Raw genomic sequence first — 22,970 nt, 5'->3', positions numbered from 1 at the left:
ATATAATGTATGTAATGTAAATAGAAGTAAAAGTATATGGTAGGAAATCTTAACTTTTGCTTTTTAACCCCTTTTCTGCACGTGTACAGACAAATGAATGAAACAAAGTCTTGATACAATCACACATTTATTAAAAACAAAAGTAAAGTGCAAAACCAACTATTTACAAAAGTCCAAAGTACGTATGTTTCTTGAGACCAGGTCCAGGTGAGGGGAATGTTTTATGTACGCCGGTCACTCATTGCTTGGACGAGCTGGCCCAGGAGACCAAGGACTGCCTGGTTGAATGCAGCCGTCTGTGCACTCTCCTCCCTCCTCATTGTGGCTTCCAACTGTCTGGCGTCTCGGGCGTCAGCAAGGAGCAACTGAATGTGGGTATCTCGCTGAGCCCGGTTCTGCTCCTGCTGCGATACATCCTCAGCCAGCATCTCCCTCAGCACAGCTACCTGATCCTGCTGGGAGAGGCCCCTTTTTCTCTTCCCTGTACAACAATAAAGAAAAGTATTAATAGTGGGTAATTAACCAAAGCAGGCTTGTAAAAATATTTCTGGGGACATACATTTAGGGCTAAAGAGGCACATGATGTAGACATCAAAAGACACTGTCGGTTGTACAAATGAAACCAAACGGTCTCGTAAGAGTGTATTATTACATTTCAGACCAGCGTATATTATGTATTATGTCTGCCCTGTCTCTTACCTGTGACCACACGCTGTGTGTTGCTCGACGTCGAAGCTGCTGCTGCTGGTGCTGGGGTAGGGGAAGGGGAACGTGGGGGGTCGTCGGAAATCTCCTCACTTGTGGGAAGGGATTCTAAAACAAAAATATACACACGACGACTTAAATACAAGCACAAAACAGAATGGCAACACGTGAAAGAGCGATATACAGCACACTAGCACAGGACGGAAGTGTTAGCTTAGCTTGCTATCGATAGCTAAAAGTAGCTAGCACACTGTGTACAACAGACAACAACAACTTTTTACACGAGTAAATACATTTCAGTGAGCTGTGCACCAACGGGTTACGTAACCAGTTATTTTCACGATTACTACAGACAAAAGTCACAAAACACTTACCATCCTCGATCATTGTCTGTAACAACGACGCGGCCGAGTCCAGACCACCATTCCATTCCATTTTTCTCGAGTATGACGGGTTACGTGTTGTCGCAGAACAGCCGATTTTAAAAATGCCGGGGTTGAGTTGTGTTTACGGTCTGGTCGGACGTCGCACTTATGACGCTTCCAGTGACGACACTCGTTTAGCCAATCCGTGTAAGGCAGTCGGCTGACGTCACGTTTTAGTGGAGCTTCGGCCCGGTTGGAACCACGGCCGAGGCGTTACAAAAAAAGTAGCCTAACCCTAAGCCCAACCCTAGTGGAAATGCAAAAAAAACGCGCCGTGCCATGTAGTGCCGTGCCGTGCCGTGACTATGGAAAAGCCCTGTTAGCATTGTGTCTTTGTTGATATTTACTGTAACTGCATGAGGCCTGCTTTGTTTGCTTTTCCCATTTTCAGTCTACCTAATTGCTCTGGATCCAAATGTGTCTCCTTTCACTGCCATTGTTGGCCAAGTGTGTTGACACATAACAAGGATGGTACAAATACATTCATACAGCTAAACAATAATCAAGCTGACAATTGTAACCAAAGCGTAGTAATATGTTTCTTAAATGCCAATTTCCTCTTCGTACAAGTTACACACTGCTGTGTTATACTGTGAATACAGTTTACATGTGAAAACATGAGGTTTGAGAGTGAGATAGTGAAGCATGCTGCCTGCTGCTCCCACACAGGTTAATCGAGTTAACCTGTTCCAGCTGAGGAGGTGTACCTTCTGGATGTTTACATTAGTGCTTTGGCCTTTTCTTGCTTTTTGGTCATTCATAACAAACTTACCTTTCCAAGAAATTAAAATGAAGTACTCAGAAAGTTATTTCTTAATAGTTTTTTTTTGCTTAGTATGCACAAACATGTCTGATTAAGTCCTGTCAAAAACACTTAGGCTTATTCTCAGATCTAAGCCCCAAGAGACGTTTAAAGTTATTTAAAGTAATAGGAGAACAAAAATATTATCTAAAACATTGTCGATTTATATCTTTATCAACAGAAATGGAAGAGTGTGTGAAGTAATCGTAACTCTGCTACGATTCCTTTGTGTGGATGTAAGTATTGTTTCAAGATATACTTGAAAGGATGTGATCCTCTATTAGTGCTGTCATTCATCCAGTAAATTGAATTAACTTTATCAAATAAACATACACTGGTGGTTTCACACACCCTCTCCATATGAAACTGCAGTCCATTTTCGCATACAATTCACATCTCATAGTGTTCAAATTATTTCCTAACTAATCAACTTCTCTTTTTTCAAATATTGGCTTTTAACTGGATTCACCTATCATTGCACTTCATGAAAGAGCAAGTGGTTCTAGCATCCTGCTCATTTTAATACAGCGTCTTAATTTTCACAGACCTCTGTGTATTTATGTTTGTTTAAAGTCAGCATGACCTCTCAAAAAAATCCACACCTGCTGCTTGTGCACGCTTAACGTTGTGTTTATGTTCTGCATTATGGGGATGGGGTACTTATTGCCTTTCCAGCTGTGAATCCAGGAAAATGCTCAGCTGCCATTCTCTTTGCCAAAGATTCTCTGTTTGCTCTCAGTTTTGCGCGTCATTAAAAAAAACAAAACAAGGCTTTTACATAACTGCTTATGTGGGCCACATAAGGACGTTGTTGTTAGAGTTGCGACATGATGTTTTATGGAGTCATAAACAGACTTGACATGGAATGTGTAATAGCATAACCAGCACTTATTCTTGCTCTGTATTGTTAGCACCGTGATCACTGTGTTGGATCTCAGATGTTATATTTCTTGCTGTCCTGAGCTGGTTTGGACAGCGGGAGGCAGCATTCACACTGATGACAGTCAAACTCCAGTGGATGGATGTTTGCATCCAAAACAGAGGAACCCATCGTATAATATTATAAAATAGAAAGATTATCACTCAATTTAAAGTGATGATAACCTTAGCATTCACCTTTCTGCTCCAAAGCCTCATCAGTTGATCCTTTTGTCTTTGCAATCACCACGGCAACGGATGAACAGTATTTTGGAGGAGAGGAAGGGTGTAGTTAGAAACAAGGGGTGGCGTGTGGAGAGAGAGAGATTTGGAGGGAGGAAGAGGGATTCAGGGAAAACTTGTTTTTGCAAAGAGAAGAAGAGGAGGGAGAAGAGAAGAGCAGAGACAAAAAAACTTTTATTTATTTATTTGGTTTGTCTTTTTCTGTCCGACATGTGTTTCAGTTTGGTGATGCTTTTCCTCTGTCTCTCCCAAACAGAGATGGCAAAAGTTTGGGTTCAGCATGAAACGGGTAAGCAGTGTGTATTTTCCCTCCATCATCATGTCTAATATTTATGCCTCTCTATGTTGGTCTGGTCTTTAAAGCCACACAGATTCTTTAGTTTACAGGTGTAGCAAAGCCTGTCTTGCTGCTTTATTGTTTGTTCAAATGGCATTTTATGTTTTAAAGTCTGTGCAATTCAACTCTGCATGTAAATGTTTTTTTCTTAATTAGTTGCCCACTTGTTATTGAGTTAAAATAATAGTTTTATGATCATGTTCAGCGTGGTACTGTTGCTATTTAAACTCACTGTAAACCGCAAGCAGCAAATGGGCATGCCATGCCCTTTTTATTTTACGCACAAAAGTGAATGACCTACTTTACAAATAAAGTGTACAATAAAAATACCCTATTCCACAAGCATGCGACTGAGTCTCAACAACAACCCACAAACAGCTTGTCTCTGGTTTAAAATTAGAGTTGTTTTTCTGCTTGCCTTTTGGGTAGAGTCTGGTCAAAATGTTAGGAGGATTTTGAGCTGTTGGAGAGTAGGATTTATCAGTTGCCATATTTATGTGATAAAGGGCATGTTTTGGGCAGTGGAGGTGTAACAGTTATATAAAGGAGGTGTGTTTGTTTGGGGACATTCATATAAATCACTATATAGCTTTAAGGAATTCACTCGTGCAGACTCCTCTTCTGCCTTTCCCCTACATTCATGAAACCATCCGGCACTTATCATATTCTTCCGCAGGGTGTTGCAGTTGAAACAGCGTTAGAGTGCAGAAGGTGGTCAGATAATAAAAACATGTTTTCTGGCCAACATGTATAATAAGGGGTCAGCTGTCAGCTTGCCATGGCCTTTCCTTTGACTAATTTACTCTTATCTGCCATGTCACTCAACATGATATACTGCTCAGTTTAAAAAAAAAAAGAGACTGGTCCTGAGGGAGCCATCCACACCATCTGAACCAGACTGTGAAAACAAAGAGCCCAAAGCTGAAAATGAAATGTGTACCTGTCAGTGACCTCAGTGTTTGGCCTCTCATGTCTTATCCTGCTGATAAGTTTGCTTAATAGCCTGAATAGCCGATTCAGATATGTTGGAGCTTTACTGGGGGAAAAGAGAAACAAAAAGATTGTTTTGTAAGAATGGATCATAGAAAGGATGTTATTGTCTATAAATCCCTGATATTTTCCCTCCTATTTTATAAAAGTCACATCCAGTTTGTGATAAGCAAAACATGCTTGTGTTTTAGGAAATACAAGAACAAAATCAGATGTCTGCCAACAGCTGAGCAAGTTACTCTGTGAATCATGTTGTACATTGGAACAGCATGTGGGAAAGAGTTTTTGGCCTAACTCCTTTTTTGTCTTCAGGGACAATGAAAAAAAAAGTGATTTAATTTCATCATAATAGAAGAAAACTGTGCCCTAATCTTCTCTTAACCTAAATTAGAATTATTTACAATTTCATTGTGCACCTGTTATGGATGTCATAAATTAAATATGTCCCTTTTACAGTTATTCTTTTAAAGGAGGCTCCTCTCAAAGCATTAATACCATGTGAGTGTTGCGGTAGTAATCAGCTCATTTACTGGCCTAAACACATACTGACCAAAGGGCTCGATTAACCGGATGAAAGTTATTCACTGGAATTTAAGAATATCTGCAATTTAACCAACATGCCTTGATATGAACTCTGCATGTTTATCGTGGGTGAGTACCAACTCTTCAAGCCACTGCTCAGGAAGGGCGTCTTCTCTCAGACCGCTCTCACCTCACCGCTCACAGAAAAGGCTGCTAAATGCCATGGTTAGCTCCTAAAGAGCAGCCAGAGGTTACTGTTCTGTCCAGAACATCTGTCCTTTTATTTGACAAAAAAGCAGTTCCCGTTTTATCTCATCGGGTCTTTTACATATACTTAATCCTTTTTTAAACATCCTGAAACAAACATATTGAATTGCGAAAACCTGGTCTGTGTTCATGAGCAGGGGCGGCTTTAACCAATGACATATTCTCACGTTCTGACTCACCAACATCATTTCTACACTGGCACAGTGAGGCTTAGCTTGGTTGTGCACACCACCCTCCTATTCCCCTAAAAGAAGAGCAAACGTAAACAAATCCAGGTCCGTCTTGTTATCGATTCACCATTTAGGTATTCTGTTGCAATTCTCTCCCATTGGATTTGTTTTTGTTTTTTGAGGGAATAGATGAATATTGGAAAAAGATATATATATATATATATATATATATATATATATATATATATATATATATATATATATATATATATATATATATATATATATTTATATATCATTTTAATTGTCATTGCAAAGCTAAGTGTCAATGTGTATTTCAGAGTCATCCAAAAGGATGACCAGTGTTCATGTTTATGTATTTCTATGAATTGATCAATTAAAATATCCCCAAGAAAATGAGTCGAGTCAAGTTTTCAACCTGCTAGCGTACTATTTAGCATGAATTCTTATAAAATATCCAGCAGTACATGGGCAGAGGTCAGATTATTGAAAAGTTTTTATCAGTTTCTCCTGGACAGCAGAGACTATATGACTCCCGTTTCACTGTTTTGGTTCTCTGCCAGCAATTTCAATAGGTTCTGTCTGTGTGAGGCTGATGACCCCAGTAGATCTTACACGCCACAGCTTCACATGCAGCGTCTGCACCCCTCCCAAGCTTTTATAGACCCGAACGTTTATCTGCTGCACTGGAGACCTCGACAACTGTGCGCACACCATTTCTCCTCTTGCCTCATAGATGCCGTAATAGGGTGGATCTGGCGCTCAGCAATCACACATCTAAGTTTAATATACAAGCTGCCACGAAAGCATTGACGCACCACTTAATTGAATGAAAGGGGGGGGGGGGGGGGCACTCCGTATGAGGTCGAGGCATCTGGGTTGTCACTTTGCCGACTGGTTTAATGACCTATTGTACTTTTTAGACATCTGTGTTATAATTGTGTGAACGGCGCATAAAGCAGACATCACCAGGCCAGTTTCCCCACACACCGTCTTTACTCTGGAGGGCTTGGCACAGGAACAACGTAGCTGAGGGGCCAACAAGCCATGAGTTCCCCTCCCACGCTCAGGGCGGAAATGCCGGTATCAAACCAACATCAACCAACATTTCACAAGCATGAGAAGTTGCTTAGAAGCTAAATGTCAGATTTCATACACTTAAATGTGTTGATTTATGCTAATGATGCAGTTTTTTGTGAGGACAAATGCATTTAATTGAGCTCCTGCTTTATTGTTTAACAAACGAGCGATTAAAGTTCTGGTCTGTTCATTTTCTCATTTACATGGGCTTGTAAAAGTGAGAGGTGGTGGGGTGCGTCTGCTCTGCATGCAAGGGAGTTCCTTGTTGTCTCTCCTAAACAAGCATCACAATGGCTGAATTCAGAAGCAGAGCTGCTTAACCAGATACCTGAAAATCAGCCCAGACAGCGTGTTTTATAATGCGTGTTTGGTTAGAGTCCACTCTTAACCGTCCTCCTAGGTTTTTCTCACCCACGTGAGCCACACCACGAGCCCTCAGCAAGCTACTTCAAGATCCGGCGTTTTTCACAAACACTTTCCAGCGAGCATTACACATACAAAAACGTGTGCTGGCAGAATTGTTTCTTAGCCACGTGCAAGTTCTATTAAGATTGGCTTACGGTGTAAATGGCACTTTGTACTGCAGCAGAAATACACTTTAATAACGTTAACATGCAAAATATTCCAGCAACTCCCGTGTCTGAAACTCCACTCGAGCCCCTAATGCTCTTTGGTCGTGCTTCAGGTCAGTAAATCAGGCGAGGGGCGGGTCGTTGCTGCTATAGTTAGCTAGCGGTTTAAGCTAGCGTTAGCATGACTTGGGGAGCAAGCAAGACACCTTCACTCACAAGTCACAGTGAATATTGACGCGGTGAAATGGAGTGTTTGAGCTTGGGCTTCCTAGCCGGGCCACTGGAAGACCCGGTAGAGTCACCCTGCTCAGGTTTACTCTGCTCAGTTAACAGCAGTCCCGACATGAACACCGGAGCAACAGAGACGAACTCTTCGCGGCAGCCAAGCTGACCACGGCAGGACATTCGCGGCGTTTCTGACGGGAAACTGAACATGACGGAGTGATTATCTTGGCTTTTTTTGTTCCTAGGCTTCTGTTTACCTCCTGTAGTTCACTGAAAAGCCAAAACACAGAAAAACAGCAACGTTAAGTACAGGTGGTCGCCCTGATTTAGGGTTAGATGAGACACTCCGCTACAGGGAAGCGCTCGCCTGGGGTATTTATAGTCTACCTGTGACGTCACCGCCACTACCGTATTGGACGCAAAAAACCCGCAACACCGTAACATCCCCAATAGAGGACAGACAGACGGACTGACAGACAGACAATCTGAAGAGAGAATCTAAGTCAGTATTTATGCAAGTGCCATGCTTACTTAAGGAACAGTTTTTAAGTAATTGTCCTTGACTTGAAAATTTACATTTTATAGTTTTGTCTATAGTGTCACGTCACTTCATTTTGGAAGCCAATATTGTACTTTTTATTCCAACCAGTCTAATGTGAGCATGAAAACATGGTCCATAGGTCCACATCCAAGTCTTGGTATGCAGACAAGCATTTTCCACACATTGAATAGAAAATCACAGAGTGATGCTAAAATAAACTCCCAACATCAACTGGCGACATGCGGCTTTGAAGAAAGACAAGCCATCAATAACAGCACCCAGAACTTTAAAACAAAGCATACCTACCCCAGTCTGCTTGCTAAATATGGTTTACATTGTTTGTGTAATTTGACAGTTCCTTCCGAGGATCGCTAATAATGTGTGCTGTTTTTGTCTTCATTTAACAATGGCCTTAACTGACAACTGGAAGACTGACAAAATCAAAAGCAGACTTTAATTTCTCATTTGGCTGAGTGGTTGATTACTGATCCACAACTGTAAACTGTAAATCATTGTTAAGAGTCTGAATAAAGCTGGCATCTGAAATGTTCCAGACAGTGTGTGGTACTGCTGCCAGGATTAAAAAAGAGCTTTGTGTGCCTTTTCTTCTTTTTTTATAAAGAGACAGAAAATCAGCAGATTTAGAATTTGAAATGCATCAGCTGGCTTGGAAGAAAGAAGCATATGCTTATATCACCACATCCCATAAAGACCATCACAACATACTAACCTGATACTCATCATTTTGGACAGACTATTGGGGCACTGTGATGTCACAGCAGCATGAAGAGTCAACTGGAAGTGACAGTCATCCTCACAGAGCCCAGCGGTCATCTTCAGGCCATGCTAGAATAAGCAAGGCGGTGCTGGGAGGAGGACTAACCCTCAACACCCTGCCAGACAACATGACACGCGTAGTGGTGAGAGCAGCACCCAAGTGTTTCTTATGCTTATAATGGTTTGTGGCATTTATTATGTTTGGCTTATGACATGTTCTTTTTGTTTTAGTTGGAGTTAAACACCACTTTCTTTTGGAAATAGAGTTTACTCATTCCCACTAATGATGTGATTTAACCATGAGTGAATTTTTAATGCCTGTATGACACACTTCCTAATCGTGTCACACAATTAAAACCTCTAATTCTCCTGTGTTTTTCTTTTCGGAAAAGGCGGATTCTGAGAAATATTACACATGGCGTAGCTTTGGCCCAGAAGACCAGAGCACAGAGGACCTATGGATAGACATGAGTGATGACCGGCATGGCCAAGTTAGAGTCCATGGCATTCTGTCAAATTCATATCAGCAGGCAGTGGTGAGTCTCACACACAAAATACATGCCACATGCATACTGGATTTTTTTCACAGTTAGGGGGCACCCAGAGTTGAACTGGGGACCTCTTGATCTGCAGTCAAATGCTCTACCACTGAGCTATACCCCCCATGACAATTCTGTATGTTTTTTAAAGGGAGTATCCACACATGAAATGGGGACCTCTTGATCTGGAGACAGAGCTATACCCCCCATGTTAAGCGCTGCCTATTGATGATCTGATAAGTTGACATGTGGTTAAAATGTTTATGAACATGATGTAATAATTTGAATTTAATTATGTTGTCATTCACGTAAAACATTTAGCCAGTCACTTTGACTGATAAGCAAAGTGGCCATTTCAACTTCATTAAATGATTAACTTGTCCAGTGCTTCAACTACGATGCCATAGGTGTGCTGCATAGTGGATTTTTTTCACAGTTAGGGGGCACCCAGAGTTGAACTGGGGACCTCTTGATCTGCAGTCAAATGCTCTACCACTGAGCTATACCCCCTATGTTACAACATGCCTATTGATGGTCTGATAAATTAACGTGGTTAAAATGTTTAAGTTTTATATAATAACATGAATATGTTGTCATTCATATCAAATTTAGCCAAAGATTTAGGATTGTCTCTTTGACTGATGAGCAGAGTGGTCTCCCTGTTAAACTGCATTAGAAGATCAACCTGTGCAGGACTCTTGATATTATCCCACAGGTGTACTGCATACGGTTTTTTGTTGTTGTTTTTTTTCAGTTAGGGGGCACCCAGAGTTGAACTGGGGACCTCTTGATCTGCAGTCAAATGCTCTACCACTGAGCTATACCCCCTATGTTAAGACCTGCCTATTGATGGTCTCATAACTTAACATGTGGTTAAAATGTTTATGAAAATGATGTAATAATAAGAACATGAATATGTTGTCATTCACATAAAACATTTAGCCAAACTTTTAGGATTTTTCCTTTGACTGATAAGCAGAGTGGTCTTCCATTTCAACTTCATTAACTTGGCCACTGCTTCAATTACTATGCCATAGGTGTGCTACATACTGGCTTTTTTTTCCACAGTTAGGGGGCACCCAGAGTTGAACTGGGGACCTCTTGATCTGCAGTCAAATGCATACTGGATTTTTTTCTCTGGTATGGCTAGGACTTATCAATAGTCTGGTACAGGACCCTGTGGATATGGTCAGTAACCATGATTCCCTTTATGACAGTAAACAGTCAATACCTATGAATGCCAATCCAAAGACGGTCAAATACAACTGCAATGTTATCAACAATTCTGTTTGTTTTACATAGAGAGTATCACATTGGACCTCTTGATCTGGAGACAGATGCTCTACCACTGAGCTATATTGCCTGATAACAAGCTATTTCAATAAGGGGTTATAGATGAAATATGAAAACAACAATAAAGAACATGCATTTATTTAACTGAACTGTTCCTCAGATATGGATAAATTATAGTCGAATATTTTATATAGGGAGCATCACAGAGTTGAGATAAACTGTTTCTCAATGATGGCATGGTAATTTATTGACTATCTATACAATAACTTTCAATGTCTCTCCAAGGACAGTTGTTTAATATAGGGGGCACCCAGAGTTGAACTGGGGACCTCTTGATCTGCAGTCAAATGCTCTACCACTGAGCTATACCCCCTATGTCAAGACCTGCCTATTGATGGTCTCATAACATGTGGTTAAAATGTTTATGAAAATGACATAATAATAAGAACATGAATATGTTGTCATTCACATAAAACATTTAGTCAGTCACTTTGACTGATAAGCAGAGTGGTCTTCCATTTCAACTTCATTAACTTGGCCACTGCTTCAATTACTATGGCAAAGGTATGCAGCATACTGGATTTTTTTTTTTTTCACAGATAGGGGGCACCCAGAGTTGAACTGGGGACCTCTTGATCTGCAGTCAAATGCTCTACCACTGAGCTATACCCCCCATGACAAGCCCTGCCTATTGATGGTCTGATAAATTAACGTGGTTAACATGTTTGAGTTTTATGTAATAACATGAATATGTTGTCATTCTTATCAAATATTTAGCCAAAGATTTAGGATTGTCTCTTTGACTGATGAGCAGAGTGGTCTCCCTGTTCAACTTCATTAGAAAATCAACCTATGCAGGACTCTCAATACTATCCCACAGGTGTGCTGCATACTGGGTTTTTTCCACAGTTAGGGGGCACCCAGAGTTGAACTGAGGACCTCTTGATCTGCAGTCAAATGCTCTACCACTGAGCTATACCCCCCATGACAATTCTGCGTGTTTTTTAAAGGGAGTATCCACATATGAAATGGGGACCTCTTGATCTGGAGACAGATGCTCTACCACTGAGCTATATCCCCTAGTAACAAGCTATTTCAATAAGGGGTTATAGAGGAAATATGAAAACAACAATAGAGAACATGCATTTATTTAACTGCACTGTTCCTCAGATATGGATAAATTATATGGAATATTTTATACAGGGAGCATCACAGAGTTGAGATAAACTGTTTCTTAATGATGGCATGGTAATTGATTGACTATCTATACAATAACCCTCAATGTCTCTCCAAGGACAGTTGTTTAATATAGGGGGCACCCAGAGTTGAACTGGGGACCTCTTGATCTGCAGTCAAATGCTCTACCACTGAGCTATACCCCCCATGGCAAGCCTTGCCTATTGATGGTGTAATAAGTTAACATGTGGTTAAAATGTTTATAAACATGATGTAATAATATGAATATGTTGTCATTCACATAAAATATTTACCCAAAGATTTAGGATATTCTCTTTGACTGATGAGCAGAGTGTTCTCCCAGTTCAACATTAAATGATTAACCTGTCCAGGACATCAAATACTATCCCACAGGTGTGCTGCATACTGGATTTTTTTCTCTGGTATGGCTATGACTTATCAATAGTCTGGTACAGGACCCTGTGGATATGGTCAGTAACCATGATTCCCTTTATGACAGTAAACAGTCAATACCTATGAATGCCAATCCAAAGACAGTCAAATACAACTGCAATGTTATCACCAATTCTGTTTGTTTTACATAGAGAGTATCACATTGGACCTCTTGATCTGGAGACAGATGCTCTACCACTGAGCTATATTCCCTAGAAGCTATTTCAATAAGGGGTTGTAGATGAAATATGAAAACAACAACTAATCAGTTGTTTCATACAGGGGGCACCCAGAGTTGAACTGGGGACCTCTTGATCTGCAGTCAAATGCTCTACCACTGAGCTATACCCCCCATGACTAGCCTTACCTATTGATGGTCTCATAACTTAACATCCATCCATTGTCTACCGCTTATCCTGTATTCAGGGTCGCGGGGGGGCTGGAGCCGATCCCAGCTGTCCATAACTTAACATGTGGTTAAAATGTTTATGAAGATTAAATACTATGAATATCTTGTCATTCACATATAACATTTAGCCAAACACTTAGGTGTTTCTCTCTGACCGATGAGCAAAGTGGTCTCCCATTTCAACTTGATTAACTTGGCTCTTCAATTACTATGCCATAGGTGTGCTTCATACTGGCTTTTTTCACAGTTAGGGAGCACCCAGAGTTGAACTGGGGACCTCTTGATCTGCAGTCAAATGCTCTACCACTGAGCTATACCCCCCATGACAAGCCTTGCCTATTGATGGTGTTATAAGTTAACATGTGGTTAAAATGTTTATGAAGATGACGTAATAATAAGAACATGAATATGTTGTCATTCACATAAAACATTTAGCCAAACTTTTAGAATTTAGTCTTTGAATGATGAGCAGAGTGGTCTTCTATTTCAACTTCATTAATTTGGGCATTGCTTCAATTACTATGCCATAGGTGTGCTGCATGCTGGATTGTTTTCACAGTTAGGGGGCACCCAGAGTTGAACTGGGGACCTCTTGATCTGCAGTCAAATGCTCTACCACTGAGCTATACCCCCCATGGCAAGCCTTGCCTATTGATGGTGTAATAAGTTAACATGTGGTTAAAATGTTTATAAACATGATGTAATCATTTGAATATGAATGTTGTCATTCACATAAAATATTTACCCAAAGATTTAGGATATTCTCTTTGACTGATGAGCAGAGTGTTCTCCCAGTTCAACATTAAATGATTAACCTGTCCAGGACATCAAATACTATCCCACAGGTGTGCTGCATACTGGATTTTTTTCTCTGGTATGGCTAGGACTTATCAATAGTCTGGTACCCTGTGGATATGGTCAGTAACCATGATTCCCTTTATGACAGTAAACAGTCAATACCTATGAATGCCAATCCAAAGACGGTCAAATACAACTGCAATGTTATCACCAATTCTGTTTTATATAGAGAGTATCCACACATGAAATGGGGACCTCTTGATCTGGAGACAGATGCTCTACCACTGAGCTATATTGCCTAATAACAAGCTATTTCAATAAGGGGTTATAGATGAAATATGAAAACAACAATAGAGAACATGCATTTATTTAACTGCACTGTTCCTCAGATATGGATAAATTATATGGGACATTTTATATAGGGAGCATCACAGAGTTGAGATAAACTGTTTCTCAATGATGGCATGGTAATTTATTGACTATCTATACAATAACCCTCAATGTCTCTCCAAGGACAGTTGTTTAATATAGGGGGCACCCAGAGTTGAACTGGGGACCTCTTGATCTGCAGTCAAATGCTCTACCACTGAGCTATACCCCCCCATATTTAGACCTGCCTATTGATGGTCTCATAACTTAACATGTGGTTAAAATGTTTATAAAAATGATGTAATAATTTGAATATGAATGTTGTCATTCACATAGAATATTTACCCAAAGTTTTAGGATATTCTCTTTGACTGATGAGCAGAGTGGTCTCCCAGTTCAACTTCATTAGAAGATCAACCTGTGCAGGACTCTCAATACTATCCAACAGGTGTGCTGCATACTGTTTTTTTTTTTTTGTTAGGGGGCACCCAGAGTTGAACTGGGGACCTCTTGATCTGCAGTCAAATGCTCTACCACTGAGCTATACCCCCTAATAATAAGCTATTTCAATAAGGGGTTATTGATGAAATATGAAAACAACAATAGAGAACATGCATTTATTTAACTGCACCGTTCCTCAGATATGGATAAATTATAGTGAAATATTTTATATAGGGAGCATCACAGAGTTGAGATACACTGTTTCTTAATGATGGCATGGTAATTTCTTGACTATCTATACAATAACCCTCAATGTCTCTCCAAGGACAGTTGTTTAATATAGGGGGCACCCAGAGTTGAACTGGGGACCTCTTGATCTGCAGTCAAAAGCTCTACCACTGAGCTATACCCCCTATGTTAAGACCTGCCTATTGATGATCTCATAACTGAACATGTGGTTAAAATGTTTATGAACATGATGTAATAATTTGAATATGAATATGTAGTCATTCACATAAAGCATTTAGCCAGTCACTGACTTATACGCAAAGTGGTCTTCCATTTCAACTTCATTAAAAGATTATCTTGTCCAGTGCTTCAACTACTATGGCATAGGTGTGCAGCATACTGGATTTTTTTCACAGATAGGGGGCACCCAGAGTTGAACTGGGGACCTCTTGATCTGCAGTCAAATGCTCTACCACTGAGCTATACCCCCTATGTTAAGAACTGCCTATTGATGATATGATAAATTAACATGTGGTTAAAATGTTTGAGTTTTATGTAATAACATGAATATGTTGTCATTCATATAAAAGATTTAGCCAAAGATTTAGGATTGTCTCTTTGACTGATGAGCAGAGTGGTCTCCCTGTTCAACTTCATTAAAAGATTAACCTGTGTAGGACTCCCAGTACGATCCAACAGGTGTACTGCATACTGGGTTTTTTTTCCAGTTAGGGGGCACCCAGAGTTGAACTGGGGACCTCTTGATCTGCAGTCAAATGCTCTACCACTGAGCTATACCCCCCATGCTAAGCCATGCCTATTGATGATCTCATAACTTAACATGTGGTTAAAATGTTTATAAACATGATGTAATAATATGAATATGTTGTCATTCACATAAAATATTTACCCAAAGATTTAGGATATTCTCTTTGACTGATGAGCAGAGTGTTCTTCCAGTTCAACATTAAATAATTAACCTGTCCAGGACATCAAATACTATCCCACAGGTGTGCTGCATATTTTTTCTCTGGTATGGCTATGACTTATCAATAGTCTGGTACCATGGGCGTCGCTAGACACTTTTTACTGGGGCACGTGCCCCAGTATTGATCTGCCGTGCCCCAGTAAAATCTCCCGTTCGAGTTTTAACAAGCTACTATATTTGGCAGTGGATTAATTTATATTGATAATAACGGTGAAAGAATGGATTTTCTTTTCATCCACAATCTCAAACCAACGCAGTTTAACCCAAAATACAAGCTGATGCGCGCACCTTGTGGTCCGGGTCCGGCGCGCACATTACGTCCGTGCCCGGCAGTGTGCATGTCGTAGCCGGTGCACTGCTGTTTTTTGTGATTTTTGTAATAGGGGGCCTGTACCCCAGTAGAGCTTTATGTCTAGCAACGCCACTGTCTGGTACAGGACCCTGTGGATATTGTCAGTAACGATGATTCCCTTTATGAAAGTAAACAGTCAATACCTATGAATGCCAATCCACTGACAGTCAAATACAACTGCAATGTTATCAATTCTGTTTGTTTTATATAGAGAGTATCCACTGAAATGTGGACCTCTTGATCTGGAGACAGATGCTCTACCACTGAGCTATATCCCCTAGTAACAAGCAATTCAATAAGGGGTTATAGATGAAATATGAAAACAACAATAGAGAACATGCATTTATTTAACTGCACTGTTCCTCAGATATGGATAAATTATATGGAATATTTTATACAGGGAGCATCACAGAGTTGAAATAAACTGTTTCTTAATGATGGCATGGTAATTCTATACAATAACCCTCAATGTCTCTCCAAGGGCAGTTGTTTAATGTAGGGGGCACCCAGAGTTGAACTGGGGACCTCTTGATCTGCAGTCAAATGCTCTACCACTGAGCTATACCCCCCATGTTAAGACCTGCCTATTGATGGTCTCATAACTTAACATGTGGTTAAAATGTTTATGAACATGACGTAATAATAAGAATCTGAATATGTTGTCATTCACATAAAACATTTAGCCAGTCACTTTGACTGATACGCAAAGTGACTTCCATTTCAACTTCATTTAAAGATTAACTTGTCCAGTGCGTCAGCTACTATCCCATAGGTGTGCTGCATAATGGATTTTTCTCACAGTTAGGGGACACCCAGAGTTGAACTGGGGACCTCTTGATCTGCAGTCAAATGCTCTACCACTGAGCTATACCCCCATGACAATTCTGTATGTTTTTTAAAGGGAGTATCCACATATGAAATGGGGACCTCTTGATCTGGAGACAGATGCTCTACCACTGAGCTGTATTCCCTATAGCTATTTTAATAAGGGGTTATAGATGAAAAATGAAAACAACAATAGAGAACATGCATTTATTTAACTGCACCGTTCCTCAGATATGGATAAATTATAGTGGAATATTTTATATAGGGAGCATCACAGAGTTGAGATACACTGTTTCTTAATGATGGCATGGTAATTTCTTGACTATCTATACAATAACCATCATGTCTCTCCAAGGGCAGTTGTTTCATATAGGGGGCACCCAGAGTTGAAATGGGGACCTCTTGATCTGCAGTCAAATGCTCTACCACTGAGCTATACCCCCATGACAATTCTGTATGTTTTTTAAAGGGAGTATCCACAAATGAAATGGGGACCTCTTGATCTGGAGACAGATACTCTACCACTGAGCTATACCCCCCATGTTAAGCCCTGCCTATTGATGATCTGATAAGTTAACATGTGGACATGAATATGTTGTCATCCATATAAAAGATTTAGTCAAAGAGATGGCCTGATGCAAAAAACTACAACAAAAATAAGCTAATATGTGTACTTAATTTTACCTAATTATCATGATTATTTAACTGCATTTCACATCAATCATCTCGTTTGTTCTCATTCACATAAAATATGAAGGTAACAATTTTGAATGATATCCTTCAAGTAAGTAAAGAGTCAGTGAACTGTGAACCTGTAATTGACGCAGGGTTACAGTTTAGCACTTAACTCTTCAGGCTGCATGCGTACAGAGGACTCTCAGCTCAACTTCAATATATCTGTGCATTGAATAGCGCCTGCGATAGACTGGCAACCTGTCCAGGGTGTACCCTGCCTTCACCCAATGAGAGCTGGGAATGGCTCCAGCCCCGCCTGCGACCCTGAATACAGGATAAGCGGTAGACAATGGATGGATGGACGGTAGACAATGGATGGATGGATTATTGAATAGCAATGCAAAAGCACTTTCTGTTCACAGTATGTACCAGACTTTTCACCATCCCTTGCATGGGGTGTATAGCTCAGTGGTAGAGCATTTGACTGCAGATCAAGAGGTCCCCAGTTCAACTCTGGGTGCCCCCTAACTGTGGAAAAAAAGCCAGTATGTAGCACACCTATGGCATAGTAATTTAAGCAGTGGCCAAGTTAATGAAGTTGAAATGGTAGACCACTTTGCTTATCAGTCAAAGAAAAAATCCTTAATCTCTGGCTAATTGTTTTATGTGAATGACAACATATTCATATTCATATTATTACATCATGTTCATGAACATTTTAACCACATGTTAAGTTATGAGACCATCAATAGGCAGGTCTTAACATAGGGGGTATAGCTCAGTGGTAGAGCATTTGACTGCAGATCAAGAGGTCCCCAGTTCAACTCTGGGTGCCCCCTAACTGAAAATAAAATACTGTATGCAGCACACCTGTGGGATAGTACAGGGGGTCCTACACAGGTTGCTCTTTTAATGAAGTTTAACAGGGAGACCACTCTGCTCATCAGTCAAAGAGAAATATTTGGCTAAATATTTTATAAGAATGACAACATATTCATGTTCTTATTATTCTGTCATTTTCATAAACATGTTAACCACGTTAATTTATCAGACCATCAATAGGAAGGTCTTAACATAGGGGGTATAGCTCAGTGGTAGAGCATTTGACTGCAGATCAAGAGGTCCCCAGTTCAACTCTGGGTGCCCCCTATATTAAACAACTGTCCTTGGAGAGACATTGAGGGTTATTGTATAGATAGTCAATAAATTAACATGCCATCATTAAGAAACAGTGTATCTCAACTCTGTGATGCTCCCTATATAAAGTATTCCACTATAATTTATCCATATCTGAGGAACGGTGCAGTTAAATAAATACATCTTCTCTATTGTTGTTTTCATATTTCATCTATAACCCCTTGTTGAAATAGCTTGTTATTAGGGGATATAGCTCAGTGGTAGAGCATCTGTCTCCAGATCAAGAGGTCCCCATTTCATATGTGGATACTCCCTTTAAAAAACATGCAGAATTGACATGGGGGGTATAGCTCAGTGGTAGAGCATTTGTTCAACTCTGGGTGCCCCCTAACTGAAAAAAAAAAACAGTATGCAGCACACCTACGGCATAGTAGTTGAAGCACTGGATCCTAACCCTGTTCAACTTCATTAAAAGATGAACCTGTGCAGTACTCCCAGTACTATCCAACAGGTGTGCTGCATACTGTTTTTTTTTTCACAGATAGGGGGCACCCAGAGTTGAACTGGGGACCTCTTGATCTGCAGTCAAATGCTCTACCACTGAGCTATACCCCCCATGAAATGGAAGGTGGAAAGTCTGGTACATACTGTGAACAGAAAGTGCTTTTGCATTGCTTTTCAATAATCCATCCATCCATTGTCTACCGTCCATCCATCCATCCATTGTCTACCGCTTATCCTGTATTCAGGGTCGCAGGCGGGGCTGGAGCCATTCCCAGCTCTCATTGGACGAAGGCAGGGTACACCCTGGATAGGTTGCCAGTCTATCGCAGGCGCTATTCAATGCACAGATATATTGAAGTTGAGCTGAGAGTCCTCTGTACGCATGCAGCCTGAAGAGTTAAGTGCTAAACTGTAACCCTGCAGCAATTACAGGTTCACAGTTCACTGACTCTTTACTTACTTTAAGGATATCATCCAAAATTGTTACCTTCATATTTTATGTGAAAGAGAACAAACCAGGAGATGATTGATGTGAAATGCAGTTAAATAATCATGATAATTAGGTACAATTAAGTACACATATTAGCTTATTTTTGTTGTAGTTTTTTGCATCAGGCCATCTCTTTGACTAAATCTTTTATATGGATGACAACATATTCATGTCCACATGTTAACTTATCAGATCATCAATAGGCAGGGCTTAACATGGGGGGTATAGCTCAGTGGTAGAGCATTTGACTGCAGATCAAGAGGTCCCCAGTTCAACTCTGGGTGCCCCCTAACTGTGAAAAAAAGACAGTATGTAGCACACCTATGGCATAGTAATTGTAGCAATGGTCAACTTAATGATGTTGAAATGGAAGACCACTTTGCTCATCAGTCAAAGAGAAAATCCTAAATGTTTTATGTGAATGACAACATATTCATATTATTACGTCATGTTCATGAACATTTTAACCACATGTTAAGTTATGAGACCATCAATAAGTAGGACTTGTCATAGGGGGTATAGCTCAGTGGTAGAGCCTTTGACTGCAGATCAAGAGGTCCCCAGTTCAACTCTGGGTGCCCCCTGCGAGAGTATACCATGTTGGGAGAGCTGTTTTTTGTTTTCGTCGTTCGGGGTATTAGCTCAGCGTTAGAAATCATGTGATTGGCTTTTAAAGTGGTGTGATTGTTTAACATGTAAAACGGCTATATGCCTTCACAAGAATATGGAGTAGTCAGCATTTTGCCACATCTTTTTTCCATCTCAGTGCAACACAAACTTGCTCTTTCTCCTCATTCTCCTCCATTCAGAGATGATTTGAATGCTTAGTCCCACAGAATATCAACTCAAAACATAACCTCCATATCTAATTCTCTCTCTGTCTCTTTCCATCTACTCTCCTTGCAGAGGGTTGCCCTGTCATTTGACTTTCCTTTTTACGGACATTACCTGAGGCAGATCACCATAGCAACTGGAGGTACTTTTTGATTTCACAACAGATGTTCAAGTGACCTTTTCTGCATATCTTCAGAGCACAGAAGTCTTTTGCAAGGTAATAAGTCATACTAGAGCCCTTTCCTTTTCCCATCTGGCTATTTTCAGGGTTTATCTTCACTGGGGACATAACCCACCGCATGTTGACCGCAACACAGTACATCGCCCCTCTAATGGCTAATTTTGACCCCAGCTACTCCAAAGAATCCACTGTGCAATACCTGGATAATGGTAAGATACTAGCTGATATTTGAACATAGTGGTCTAATTACTTGTCTGACTAACCCTTCATTGTCTTCAGGTGAGGTGTTTGTGGTCCAGTGGGAGCGGGTCAGGCTCCAAGGACAAGAGTCCCAAGGAGCCTGTACGTTTCAGGCGGCGCTTTACAAAACAGGAACCATCACATTCAGCTACCGAGAAGTGAGACACAGTTCTGCTCTGTGCTGTTAATGGCTTACTAAACTTCTCTTTCTTATTTCTACATACAAGTGATGCCTTTCTGTCTGTTTATCAGATACCAATGTCATTAGATGTGATCGCTGAACGTCCAGTAAAAGCTGGTTTGTCTGATGCCTTCATAGTCGAGCCAACTCCTCAATCAACAGGTCAGCAGTAATGTTTGTGCCTGTCCACTTTAAAAAGATGCACATATTCTTGCGTGAACTGTGAACTTTTGCACACTCATCTGTGAATATTTTGCACAGTCCATCATTGTGGCTATATTTATTGTTATTGCCTTTTGCAGTGCTTGTTTCCCCCCCTTTCTGTACTATGTTAATTCACCAAATACCAAGGCAAATTCCTTTTATGTGAAAACTTGCTTGGCAATAAATCTGATTTGATTCAGATGCCCAACAGCGGACGATTTATGAGTACCATCGGGTTGAGGTAGACACTACAAAGATCACCAGCTACTCTGCTGTTGAGTTCACTCCGCTGCCTAGTAAGTGATCCGTCTTCATCGGCATAAAAGGATTAGTTTCTATTCTATTCGATATTTTAAAATGCATCACCACTTACACAATAAATCATCTGTTATCTTGCTTGCCTCTCTGCTCAGCCTGCCTGCAGCATGACAGCTGTGAGCTCTGCCTCTCATCCAACCAAACCTCCAGTTGTAGATGGTGCCATGTACTCCAGAGGTAAGTGGGATGTCATGGTAGCCCAAATGTCCTTATAGTGCAGTTGTAACCCTTAAATATACCACCTTGTGTTTAAGGTGTTCAGATGGCATGGATCGACACAGACAAGAATGGTTGGACTACGCTTGTTCAGAAGAGGTATTGCTGGACGTCATGAATGAATATCTGCTTGTTGCTATTTTAAAGACTAATGCATCTATTGTGTTGCAAATTGGCAGAGCAAAAATGCGACCTGTGAGGATTACTCCAGGGGTGACAGCCCCACTGGTTCCTCTATGACACCAGAGATTGAGGATGTGACCTCATTGACTCCTCTACAAAATGGCTGTGATGGTGAGTCTGTTTTTGTGTCAGTAAGATATACAGAAGCATATAATGTATGCAGTATTTCACCACATTTTGTTGCTCAATAAAAACAGATCCTTCCATGAAATGAGCATGAAAATGACTGCTGTATTTTATTTTTTTTATAGATGAGACCAAACTTGTTAATGAGTGAGTTAATACTTGTAAGAGTCATTATAGTTAAGCCTTATGAAGGGATATAATGTTGGGGGTTCATCTTCTATACAGATGTGAGGACAGATTCTTCAACCAAGAGTGAGGGGTTGGCTAACATAGGAGTGATAGCCGGTATAGCAGCTGCGCTGGTGTTACTTTTGGCTCTGATACTGGTTGCTCTTTACATCAACAACCACCCTAATGCTGCATCGCCACTTTACTTCATCCAGGTGAGCACCGAATGTGTCATTCACCTGCTCTGACAAGTGCCATTGGTGTTTTGATCACACATGTACAGATCAAACATCATTTTTACATGCTTGATTCTTTTTTAGCGGCGGAACTACTGGCCGTCCATGAAGTTTCAGAAGCAACAACCTGGTTACACCGAAGTGGAAGGAGAAAGTCATGAAAAAGACAGCATTGTTGAAGCTGGGCCATGTTGAAATTATGTTTGCAAATGAGTTTGCATTTAACTGATTTTACAAACATTCAAATATATAAATTTGTCTAAAGCCATTTGTCCATGGCTCTGTTGCAAAAAAAAGATGAAATTGTTGGAGCAGTTTGTGTAGATTATAGCTGAATGTTATATGACATTTCATTATTTCATTAGAAATGTATATCTCTACTGTAATAAGGTGATTCATTTCACCTTATTTAAAAAACTGAATTGACTAATACATTGTGCAATGCATTACAAGATGTCAACCTTGTGGCATTGCAGTTTCAATTCCTCTTACTTTTGATGGTGACATCGATTCTTTTAAATTCCACCTTTCGTTTTGCAACAATATACTGAAGTACTCCAGCTTTTAACGCGTATGCTTTAGTGATTTATGTCAGATTCAGCAGTACCTTATGCTGCACACAAAGGGGGGTGGAAACCCCAAAAGGAAACGGTATGTAGATATTATATGTACATGTATACAGACAAGACAGTACAGCTCTTGTGTCAGCAGGTGTCATCCTAACCAAATGTATGACACGGACACCCAGCAGAACACGCAGTGAACGTGGCAGATGTGTAAAAATGTGTATTGAGATCACTGGATTGGTAAA

General features: G+C 40.4%; 2 protein-coding genes across 3 annotated transcripts; one reads left to right on the top strand and one right to left on the bottom strand.

Annotated features, from left to right (window-relative positions):
- Positions 1-114: 114 nt before the first annotated feature.
- LOC311031124 (uncharacterized protein) lies at positions 115-1,205 on the bottom strand. The gene is made up of 3 exons (XM_084037241.1): positions 1,080-1,205; positions 700-813; positions 115-481 (listed from the first exon to the last, which is right to left on the bottom strand). The coding sequence occupies exons 1-3, from the start codon at positions 1,138-1,140 to the stop codon at positions 222-224; spliced, it is 435 nt and encodes a 144-aa protein (XP_083893367.1). The 5' UTR covers positions 1,141-1,205; the 3' UTR covers positions 115-221.
- A 2,025-nt stretch (positions 1,206-3,230) lies between these two features.
- LOC311031686 (plexin domain-containing protein 1-like) lies at positions 3,231-22,462 on the top strand. Of its 2 annotated transcripts, none has more exons than XM_084038104.1 (13): positions 3,231-3,382; positions 8,572-8,738; positions 8,988-9,131; positions 20,179-20,248; positions 20,374-20,496; positions 20,567-20,685; positions 20,780-20,870; positions 21,113-21,208; positions 21,326-21,407; positions 21,485-21,545; positions 21,626-21,740; positions 21,981-22,138; positions 22,244-22,462. In XM_084038104.1, the coding sequence occupies exons 1-13, from the start codon at positions 3,304-3,306 to the stop codon at positions 22,352-22,354; spliced, it is 1,416 nt and encodes a 471-aa protein (XP_083894230.1). In that variant the 5' UTR covers positions 3,231-3,303; the 3' UTR covers positions 22,355-22,462. The 2 variants fall into 2 exon arrangements, with proteins under 2 accessions (XP_083894230.1, XP_083894231.1); XM_084038105.1 differs by lacking the exon at positions 3,231-3,382 and adding an exon at positions 7,129-7,165.
- Positions 22,463-22,970: the final 508 nt, after the last annotated feature.

The sequence above is a fragment of the Eutrigla gurnardus genome (genome assembly GCF_963514095.1).
Source record: "Eutrigla gurnardus genome assembly, chromosome: 20".
Lineage (NCBI taxonomy): Eukaryota > Metazoa > Chordata > Actinopteri > Perciformes > Triglidae > Eutrigla > Eutrigla gurnardus.
This window is presented reverse-complemented; position numbering and strand designations above follow the sequence as displayed.

Excerpts from the sequence above, each read along its gene's own strand:
- LOC311031686 (XM_084038104.1), top strand. The coding sequence starts at position 3,304 with ATGTGTTTCAGTTTGGTGATGCTTTTCCTCTGTCTCTCCCAAACAGAG. Across the intron at positions 8,739-8,987 it reads ACAACATGACACGCGTAGTG|GCGGATTCTGAGAAATATTA; the intron begins GTGAGAGCAGCA and ends TTTTCGGAAAAG. Across the intron at positions 21,741-21,980 it reads TCTACAAAATGGCTGTGATG|ATGTGAGGACAGATTCTTCA; the intron begins GTGAGTCTGTTT and ends TCTTCTATACAG.
- LOC311031124 (XM_084037241.1), bottom strand. The coding sequence starts at position 1,140 with ATGGAATGGAATGGTGGTCTGGACTCGGCCGCGTCGTTGTTACAGACA. Across the intron at positions 814-1,079 it reads ACAGACAATGATCGAGGATG|AATCCCTTCCCACAAGTGAG; the intron begins GTAAGTGTTTTG and ends TTTTTGTTTTAG. Across the intron at positions 482-699 it reads CACACAGCGTGTGGTCACAG|GGAAGAGAAAAAGGGGCCTC; the intron begins GTAAGAGACAGG and ends ATTGTTGTACAG.